The 10,940-nt window shown below is 40.7% G+C and overlaps 1 protein-coding gene across 1 annotated transcript in view; it reads right to left on the reverse strand.

Annotated features, from left to right (window-relative positions):
• LOC107293565 (zinc-binding protein A33) overlaps nt 1-10,940 on the reverse strand; it is a 17,712-nt gene that overhangs the window by 4,222 nt on the left and 2,550 nt on the right. The window contains exons 2-3 of the mRNA XM_015822719.1: nt 10,199-10,294; nt 2,270-2,503 (exon numbers count right to left, since the gene is read on the reverse strand). Coding sequence (XP_015678205.1) covers nt 2,270-2,503; nt 10,199-10,294 — 330 coding nt within the window. The remainder of the gene's footprint in view (nt 1-2,269; nt 2,504-10,198; nt 10,295-10,940) is intronic.

Consider the following 10,940-nt stretch of genomic DNA (forward strand, 5'->3'; position numbering starts at 1 on the left):
TCTACTCTACTCTACTCTACTCTACTCTATTCCAAAAGGCCCTGGCAGCAATGTGATTTGCAAAGACAGAAAGGTATGGAAAGCTATAATGAACGGAGCTGCTAGAAATGAAATTTAGCCATACAGGTAGTCTTTGACTTAAGACCATAATGGGCAGGGCCCATTACGATCATAAGTCTTACTGTCATTAAGCAAGTCACTCATGTGACCGACCCAATTTTACAATTTTTTTTGTGATGGTTGCTAGGTGTATTAAGTAAAGCAATTGTTCACTATGGGCCAGTTATGAGGGATGTGGCTGCTGGAACCGGGGTTGTAAATATCTCTGGGGAGAAACATCAAAACTTTGAATATTGCTAAGCAACCAGTCATAAGTCAAGGACTGCCTGCATTTTCTTTTAGTGTTTTTACTCCTTTTCTGCCTTTTGCATGTTGCTCATCCTGAAAGAGAATAGCATACAGATAGTCCCCAACTTACAACAGTTCATTGACACTGAAAAAAGTCACTTGTGACCGTTTTTCACACTTACAACTATTGCAGCATCCCCAGGGTTATGTGATCAAAATTCCGACGCTTGGCAACTGATTCATATTTATGACAGTTGCAGGGTCATGTGATCACCTTTTGCGACGTTCTGACAAGCAAAGTCACTGGGGGAAGCCAGGTTCACTTAAGAACTGCATTACTAACTTAACAACTGCAATGATTTACTTAACAACTGTGGCAAATGCAAATGACCAGCTTTCTGCAAGCAATATAAATCCTTCCACTCCCCACCATCCAGTCAGAGCTAAAGAAGCTTCTTGGATGAGAAGCAAAACATCTTCAAAGAAAAACAAGAAAGTCCAGTTGCCTCCTGAAAAAGCACCTTGACCTTGACCTGGATGACTGAGAATCTCCAGACATTTGCAAATTGGAAGTAAGGTTAAGAATGTGGATGTCACAATTTACCCTGAGAATAAAAGGTCTGACAGTTTTTATATAGATAATCTAGATAAATCCGAGATTAACTCATAAAGCAATCATTATGAAAATACCTGGAAAACAATGTCGTAAGCATGGGTTTTTTAATAGCCTTGCCGGATTATTTTTAACTAATTTTTAATCAGAAATCTCCCTTATAATCTGGTTGAACGTGACATAGGATATTTTTTATGAATCCATGGCTAATACCTCAATTATTGCAGCTGGGTCAATAATCCACAATTAAAATAAACCATGGTTTACCGCAGTATGTAAGTTTAGTGCTAGCTCATTTTCTTGTGTACTGGTAGCTGGTAGATATTCTCCAGGTTTTCAGAGAGGAGCTTTTCTCAGTTCTCTGGGATGGCAAGGATTAAACTTGAGGTGTTTTCAATACAAGGCCTGGGCTTCCCCACCGAACCCTCCGCCTTTTCCCTCATCATCAGATTATTGTTAAGAGACTTTGGGGGGGGGGGGGCATCCTCCGGCTTTTCACCTCCAGTATCAGTTGTTGTGATTCTTTCCGTGAACAGCTTTGCTGGATAGAATCTGGAGCCAATATGGCCTCTTTGGGCACTACAAGACTCAACGTCTTGGTATGGCGGTGTTTGCGGTAATTTCTCAAGGCAGACAATTTCCCATACGATTTGTATTAGAGGGAGAGTCAGCCATTCGTTTAGCAATCCTGCCACAGTAGCCATAGCAACTTACTGCGATGTAAAAAGATCGCATTAAAACCAGGGGTTATCATTTGTGCTACAGGAAATGGAAATGAAAAGAGCAAAAGCTCTTCCCTGCTGGGAAGGAGAGAAGGAGGAAGAAGAGAAGGAGGAAGAAGAGAATGTCAGCTGAAGTTTACCTTGCCATGTTTGTCAAGACTGCAAGAAATGGGAAAAGGAGGGAAGGAAGGAGAGAGGAAGGAAACCTCATTGATCACCCTGGAGAAAAGGAGAAGAGATGGGAAGACAGGTAGAGATAGCACTATAGATGCCATTAGAAAGCCAAAAAGAAATTCACCTGCTCTGGCAGCATGCTGCAAAATATCAAGTCTAGTTACGGACAAGACAGTTCAAAAAGATGAACATTTTCAGATTGTAAATTGGTACATGGGGACTTCTTGGAGCCCACGTTTCTCTCACTCAGGAGATAACCCATTCTTCTGACTTGCCCCACGCTCTCCTGGTCTACCACTTTCCCTGCACCTCAGTGTGTTTTTGTAGCATGAACAAGACCGAGGAAGGGTAAATTTGATATGGACTCCTAAGTTCAGCCCTCATATCTCCAGTGAAGTGTAGGAAGTTTTACCTGCAGCACTGATGAGATCCCCAAGTTGTCAAGACTGCGCTGTACCTGCTCCATGCTCTTCTTCAACTCAGCAATCTCTTCTATGAATTGTATGGAAGCGTTTTCCAGTCTCATCATACACTGTTCTTCTTCTCTAGCCAGTTCCATCAGCATCCTTCCTTCCTCCTCTTGGAGGATCTGATGAAGATGTTGAAATGCTGCTTGGATCTCCGAGTTCAGTTTCCCAGATGTTGTCTGGACAAAGATCACAAGAAATAGAAACAAGGTGTATGTTTGATATATTCAACAGCTATTACATCCATAAAAGTTTTGTGGGCAGCGTTATCATCACTTTGTTAAAGAGGAGAGCAAAGCATGCTTTTAAAGCTTTCAGCTCTCTTCCTAGCGATCTGCACAGCCACAGGGCGGCAGTTGTATCTATGCTACTGTTTAATCTGGAATTGTCCTGTCTCACTTTTACAGAGAATCCAGATGTTGCAGTTAATTCATTGCACCAAAATTTCCCCAAGCTATTCCTTGGTCTTCTTTCAAACAGACTTGAAGATTTTTCTCATTTAAAGGCAATTATGGTGCTATTCTTTTAGCATGGTCTGGCAGAACACTATTGAGTCTTTTCAGAGCTACTGCAACTTTAATTTGAAGCTTCTTTTTTGTGACTTATTTCTCTAATTGCTTCTTGTTCAGTGTAACTGCAAGATTACTTTGTTCCTTGATTGGTCTTTATGTGGAACAGTTCCTTTCCCACATGGAATAGTTATAATGATTTGACTCTCTTTGTTCATTTTCTCCTCTATCTTTTATTGAAAAATATTGCTATATTCTTACATTAAAAACAGTCCTATCACAACAGGGTATGACGCAAATGTATAATAACCACTTATCCAGCAATTAATCAGTAATACTATGTTAACAGTATGTGAACAAGAGGCAGAAGCTGAATGTATGGGTTTTTCAAAACACCTGGAGAACACCAGATTGAAGTGGGCCTTTTCTGCTAAATGCTTGCATTCGTTTTTTTTTAAAATCAGATTTATTAAAGGCCTTTTACCATCGTTTGTAAGCTTGTGAGCATTTTATTTGCCCCTCTCCAATTTTCTGTAAAAACAGCAGTCCACCTGTTTTGAGGATCAATACTGTGATAAAAAAGTCTTGTCTAGTTACATTATCACTGACCTCCTCTCCCCTGCCATTCAATTTCATTGTGCACAAAATTATAAAAACAGATTACACACTGCTTATATTCAGGGGCATCAAAACAAGCCCCAATGTTTATCTGTCTTGTATTATTTGATTTCTTTCTTTCTTTCTTTCTAACACTCCTCTGGTGTACACTGAATGTGAAGCTTTCTATAGTGAGTCTCAATGGGCTCAAAATGATTAGAGTTAATTTTGAATTCTAATTACTTCTTTTGAAGTGAACATTACTTGCTACTTACTGTCATTTCAAACTAGCAACAATTAGACTACCCAAGCCTTTCAAACATTGTCATTATATATATTATATATAATGAATGAACAACTAACAGAATGATTACAGAAGCTTTCATGAACTTAAATCTAATGCTTCTGATATCTGCCTGCTTCCAAACTTTACTCTAGATAAATTTTGTTGAAGGTGGATTAGATGTACCATTTCTCTGATAAACTGGAAGACTATTATTACTTATCATGTTCCTTCACCTTGATGACTTCAAGGGTAAATCATAGTCTTTAATTTTTAAAAAGCCTATTCAATGATTACTGTTAGCTATTCAGAAACTGCTGCACAATATTTAATATTATTTCTGACAAGACATCAAGAGGAAAACTATGATGGTTTAGCAAATATCTTCCCCACACTCAGAAGTATGTGTGTTTAAATTCCTAGGTTGTTTAAAAAAAACTTAATAAAATGTTCTAATACATAATGTATCTGAATGAAGTACAAAAGAAAAGCAGAAAGTTGAGTGTTTCTATTTCATTTTAATTTTTAAATTATCAGCGATTGCTGTATTATTAAGGTGGCCAATGTGGCACAGTCATTAAGACTTTGAACTGGGGAGATCCAAGTTCAAGTCCTGGCAAATCATCATTCAGAGGCTTCTGTTACAGATAAAATGGATACCCTACATATCTTGGTACAGAAGAAATGCAAGATAGAGATATCATAATCAATAGAAAGCAAGCCAACCAATATTTAACATTTTGCCTAATTAAACAAGAATACACCCCCTCCCATACCAACTTAGTTTTCTTGGGGGTAGGACATAAACAATTTGTGAAAGTTCATACAAATCAAAAGTTCATGCAAACCAAGGCAGTTCTTCTCCACCAAGCTCAAGTTTAGTGCTGTTTGTTGGCAAGAACCAGCATTTTTAACTGGACTTAAAACACAATGAATGGCAATGATGTTAAAAAGGTAGAGTAATGTGATCAGCAAACCACATGTCAGAAAGAATCAACTGCAAATTCTAAATAGTCTATATTTTAGTAGTTTAAAAGAGAAATAATCACAAGATGAAGAAAGTGGACAAATATGTCTTCTCTGGTAAAGGGCATACTATTAGAGTGTAGTAGACAATGACATCCTGATCACAATAGCCTCATAACTGTCTGGGATGAACGCTAAAGCATACCAAGCTATAAACTTGATTCTTCAAAAGGTGTTATATCTACTCCTATTGCGCATTAAGTTTAATCCATATTGTCGTGAGCTTAATTCTGTTAATTTATCTCTGATGACTAGACACCAATAAAGGACATGAATAATCTCCCTGAGTCCAGCTGACCAAGAGGGGAAGAACTGGGTATCATCAAGCACGATGTTTTCTCCTGGCTTCGTGTGGGTCAGATAAAAGCATAGGGAACAAAACAGACCCATGACAACCTGTCAGGTCCCCAAATCCTTATTGTTTTCCTTGCATATATACTCTTGTGCTTTTGTTTTGGGGCCTGCCATTCTGCTGGGGGGGGAGGGGGGATATTTGCTTCCACCTGGGATAACTTTTGTTTTCTGCTTTTCTTCTCCCGCCTCTATCCACTTGAGAAAGGAATGTGTCTCCCTGATAAAGAGAAACAAAACTGGAGAAGACCTTGAGATGCGTGCCAACTGTGCCAATCACCCGCACATCGTGCCACCTGTGGATTGGCTGGATTTCAAATGGACATTGTGACTTTGGTAGGAGGAGGAATATTGCTAGCTTAACTATACTGTTTAAGCGGGATTTTCTCCAGATCTCGCCTTGACTTCCCTACTGTCACTAACCCCTAATAAAAGTTTCCTTTTGAAACAATGCCTGTTTCAAGATTTCTGCTGTCTTGGGTGGTTAGCTGAGGTGGGTCCTTACACAACCCCTGACATTAAGCAGCAGCCTTCTCCCGAGTCACTAATAAAGTCCAACTCCATGGACTGGCTGCATCGCCTCTCATTCTGATGACCACCGCTACACACTGAGGGATTCCTAGTAAGTAATTATCCTGCATAAAGGATTAGGTGCCTTTTTTCTTCACTGATATGCTATCCATGGAGACAATTACTTAGGGTTAAATGTTCCTTGATCCTTATTTTGCATTCATCCTTCCTGCAGTATAGGGAAATGAGAACATTTACACATATATAGGAGAAAAGAATAAAATATCTTTCTGACTCAGTATAATTTGTTTTCTTGGAAAATCCAGGTATTCAGCCTGGAATTCTAAACATCCCTTACAATGGCTTCAGAGTAAACTCTTACGTGATGTCTGCTTGGGTGCTGAAAAGTCAGAGCCCAACGTACTCTGCAAAAGGAATAGAGGCTTGAATAATAGAGTACAGATAGTCCTTGAATTACAACAGTTCATTTAGTGACCGTTCAAATTTACAACAGCACTGAAAAGTGACTTACGACCATTTTTCACACTTACAACCTTTGGAGCATCCCCATGGTCACGTGATTTACATTCGGATACTTGACAACTGGTTCGTATTTATGACGGTAGCGGTGTCCCAGGGCCATGTGATCATATTTTGCCAACTTCTGGCAAGCAAAGTCAATAAGGAAGCCAGATTCACTTAACAACCTGTGTTACTAATTTAACAACTGCAGGTGATTCACGTAACAAATGTGGCAAGAAAAGTCGTAAAATGGGGCAAAACCTAGCAACATAAATTCCTGGGCTTAAATGTCATTAAGTTGAGGACTACCTGTATACCTGCTTGTTTAAGGAGAGAATGCTATCTCTGAAACCACCATGTGCTGGTGAAGAAGTCAGGTGGTCCAGTCCATGCTCAGTTTAAAGATGAAGAGGCAAATGCTTTCCATATGTGGAAAGAAACGAGATTAATTTATAACACAGGGGTTCTTAGATGTTTTCAGGCCTATTAGTTAACTCTCTGCCCAAAATTTCTATAAGTTCTGATCAAGAGGCAAAGCAGTAGTGATATAAAATTGGCAACATTTGAGTGACTCCTCCTTTTTTTTTGTTTCTTTTACTCATGGAACCCCATCAAGTTCTTGTGGAGGGAGACCTGGGGCTCAGCAAAACAAATTGAGATACCTGATCTAGCCCATAAAAAGATTAGATCAGGTTCCCCAAATGATTATCTACCCCCAAGAATCAATGGGACTATCCAAGGGGTTGATATTATATTTGTAGAACTATTAATTAAAATGGTGTTTATTAAATTATTTTCAAATAATTAACGTTTGGGGGAGTCAATGAGCTAAAATGTTTTAGGTTAGGGTCTGAGTTAGACACTAAAATATGCTCTTTTAAGCCATGGATAACCACTTCCCAAGAGAGTCCCAGTTGTTGAGTGGTTCAGCAAATGCTCAGCTTGCCAAGATGACTAACATGGTCAATACAACTTTGGTGACATATTTCAGTTCTCTCAAAAGGGCAGAATCTAGTCTTTTGGAAAAATTAACGGAATGCTCTTTCCCTTAGCTATGTCCTCTGCCAACTCTTAAAAACTAAACAAACCATCATGAAAGAAAAACACCACCCAAAATTGATTTGTGTTCATCAGCCTTAAAGTGTTAATTCTATGTACAAACGGGGAAGCATTTATTAAACCCAGAAAGTCCACTTATTGAAACAATCCCATACAACTTTTTTCAACCCATGACCCTCCACTCATCCTGCCAATGAATTCAAGAAACCCTTACAAATCTATGATGTGTTTCTGAATGAACACATTTTTGTTTCTCTCCTATTGTATAGAGCAGGGCTTTTCAACCTTTTCACCGATTGTACCACTTTTAGGATATGGCAATATTCGAGTACCACCTAGCAAGGTGTCAAAAACGTGATGACCCCAAAAAAACTGTTCAAAGTTGCAACTGCACTAAAATGACTTATGACAATTTTTCACACTTATGACCATTGCAGCATGCCCAGGGTCATGTGATTTATATTTGGATGCTTGGCAACTGATTCATATTTATGATGGTCAGAGTGTCCCAGGGTCATGTGATTCCCTTTTGCAACCTTTTGACAAGCAAAGTCAATGGCAAGGCTGTTGGTAGCCAAGTGCAAAGGCGGGACTTCCTTCCCTCCCTGCCTCCCTCTTTCTCATTCCCATCTCCTTCTGAAGGAAGAATTTGACACCCCCCCCCAATATTTTCCCTCTTCCATATATTCATCAAACAAGGAAACGCCTCCAGAGACAGAAAAGACAAGCCGCTGAGGGAACTAGCTTAAAAAGGTGCATTCCCCTTTAAGGATTAGCTACTGGCTAGAAAGGAAAGTTAAGGAGCCGGCAGCCAGCATTTAAGGAAGAAAAAAATGTAGTATTGACTGCCGGCCAAGGCAAGCCTCCCCAAATGGCTCCATTCATAAGTAAAGGAATGCTACAGGCAAAATCCATTCAGGAGAAAAATACTTCAAAATCCCTTGCAGCAAAACTTACAGCTAACAATAGCAGAACAATAGAAGCTAACACATCAGCCATCAGCCAAGTAGAAATTGCCAAACACTCCTTAAGAGCACAAAGCCCACATTGCACAAATCCCAGAACTTCAAAGTCACAAAAGCACATAAAAATATTTCCACTCTCCATCTCCCTTCCTCCCTCCCTCCCCTCCAGCCAATGCTGCCTTTCTTCATTGCTACCTTTCTTCATTCCTTGTGGAGGGCACCCCTCCCCCGTTTCTTGCCTGTTTGTTGCTGCCAGCACAGATGGCTGCCACAGAAGTTGTAGATCGGCTCATGGCCGGCCTGATTGATCTCCTCTCCTCTCCCCCCACCCTCCCCCTTCTTCTTTCCCTTCGGTTCAGGTAGAGCCGACTCCGCCTCCTCCCAAGGCTGCCTCTTTTTCTCTCTCCCTCTCCCGCCCAAACTGCCTCCTTTTATAGCCTCTCCTGTCTCCGCCCCCTCCTCCTCCTTTCGCTTCTGGGTGAGACGGAAGTGCTGATCCTGGGGCCTTTGCCTTGCCCCAGCCACTCTGCAGCTCCGGAGAACTCTCTCACAGTAAGTCCTACCCTGCGCTGGCTCATTCCCTCCCCCACTACACTTGGCTGGGCAGGGCTGTGTACCACCTGCCATGTGCTAATGTACTACAGGTGGTACGTGTACCACTGGTTGAAAAGCCCTGGTATAAAGTACAACTGAAAACAGCTGCCCATTGTCAGCCCACAACCTATTGTTGCAGGAACAGGTTATAGAACATCGTAATAGCAATGGCAATTACATACTGCTCCAGTGCTTTACAGCAGGGGTCCCCAACCCCCAGTCCATGGATTGGTACCGGGCCGCAGCATGCCAGAAACCAGTCCACACAAACAAGCAAAGCCCCATCTGTGGGATGCAGGCAGTACATGAAACCACGCCCCCTCCGGTCCACAGAAAAACCTCTCTCCATGGAACCGGTCCCTGGTGCTCAAAAGATTGGGGACTTCTGCTTTACAGCACTGTCTGGACAGTTTACAGAGTCCGCATATTTTCCCCAACAATCTAGGTCCTCATTTAATGACCTTGGAAAGATGGAAGGCTGAATCCATCTTGAGTCAATCTGGATTGAACACCTGGCAGTGAGCAGAATCAGCTGCAATACTGCATTCTAACTACTGTGCCACCAGGGCTCTACCAATTTTTTCTTTCATCTGCACCTGCATGCACACATGTGCGTGCACGCGTGCACCCCCCCCCCCACACACACAGGGAGAGAAATAATAATTTTAGGGAGATTTGAGAAAGTTTGCTCTGTTTTTATCCCATTATTTTTATAACACTGTTATCTCAGTGTTTGTTTTAAAGGCTTTTCTTTGGCAAATGTATTTCAGCAGTACAATATTATTTTTTCTTTTAAGATGCCATCACAATCAAATGTCTGTGTTATTTTGTATGCTATAGTTTAAAACTTTGACAAGGAAGAGCCTTCTTCTCTGACTTATTTTCGTTACTTAGGAGAGATTTTGCTGGTTTTCTTCACAGAAATCACTCTGTGAAATATGACTTCTACGTCTTACAGCACAAAGCAGGAAAAAGATTGGCTTAATGGGGTTAAGCTCTTTTTCCATCTGTGTACTCTCCCCAGTAGTTCCCCTCTTGCTCTGCGCAAAATCCATAATTAGAGGTATTAATCTTCTATTCTGCTGAGAGGCCTCAGCAGTTCAATTGTTATCTGGGCAGATGATTAGTTTGCCTTGTGACAATCCAGAAGCAACTGTTCTTTACTGACTGCTTTATCTTCTTTTGCCTGTAATTTAAGAATAGTATTAGGAGGAAAAACTCATACAACGCAAGGAATCCAGCTTTGGTCCTGTCGATTGGATAAGTCTTACAATGCTCAGGCCGTGGGTAGTTTTTCCTCTTCCTTTTATATATTTTCTGCAATTATGATTGTCTGATTGTTCAATTTCAGTGCTTTCTGGCAGGCGGCCAAAATGCTCCACCTCTCCCAAACCCCAAATGTCCCACCTCTGACATCATCTTAGCCATTTGCTTTTGACCCTAAACCAGTAATATTACCACCAAGTTCTTGATATCTTCGTCATTCTTTCGCTTCATCTTCAAAAGTTTGTCGCGTTTCATCTGGTAGGCCTGAAGGACCTTTTGGAACTCCATCTGAAAGTGAATGAATAAATAAAGCATTTGCCTCAATACGTAGGAATAACTTCCAACATTAATTTTGGAGTCAGTACAATAGAGATTTGCAGCTTCATCAGAAAGGAAGTTTTTTTCCCCCAGCCTCACCTATCCCATGAAGTTGCTTGTTAGAACTCCTGATTCTCCCTTGATCTTCCTTAGAGAAAGGATATGAAAATAGTGGCATGCTGTTGTTTTTTCCTCTTTATACATTTTATTTCCAGCCACTAACCTCTCCAAAGGTGGGAAGGAATGATAAACCATGTACAGTGAAATTGTGATACAAACCTTGCAACCCTACCTCTTTGCATCCAGTGCCAGGACACAAGTATGAAAAAGGCGAGATGTAAATATGGAAGCTCCCACTTGGTGCTGACAATGGATGCAAACATTTAAGTTGCAGAGTTGCACTGTGCCTATGAGCCCCACTTTAGTTGCTTTACCACTGTTCCCTAATCAATAATTATTATCACCATCTTTTTTTTAAAATATATTTTATTAGATTTTATATGGGTGGGGAAAGGGAGGGGTCGGTGCGGGTACAGGAAAATCGGGATAAAGGGAACAGGGTGTGGGTAACTACAGTAAATACGTAATTCAGCGAACAAGCTGTCTTCATATTAAG

This window comes from Protobothrops mucrosquamatus, unplaced genomic scaffold (genome assembly GCF_001527695.2).
Source record: "Protobothrops mucrosquamatus isolate PMUCROS unplaced genomic scaffold, P.Mucros_1.0 scaffold1654, whole genome shotgun sequence".
In the NCBI taxonomy this organism is placed as follows: Eukaryota; Metazoa; Chordata; class Lepidosauria; order Squamata; family Viperidae; genus Protobothrops; species Protobothrops mucrosquamatus.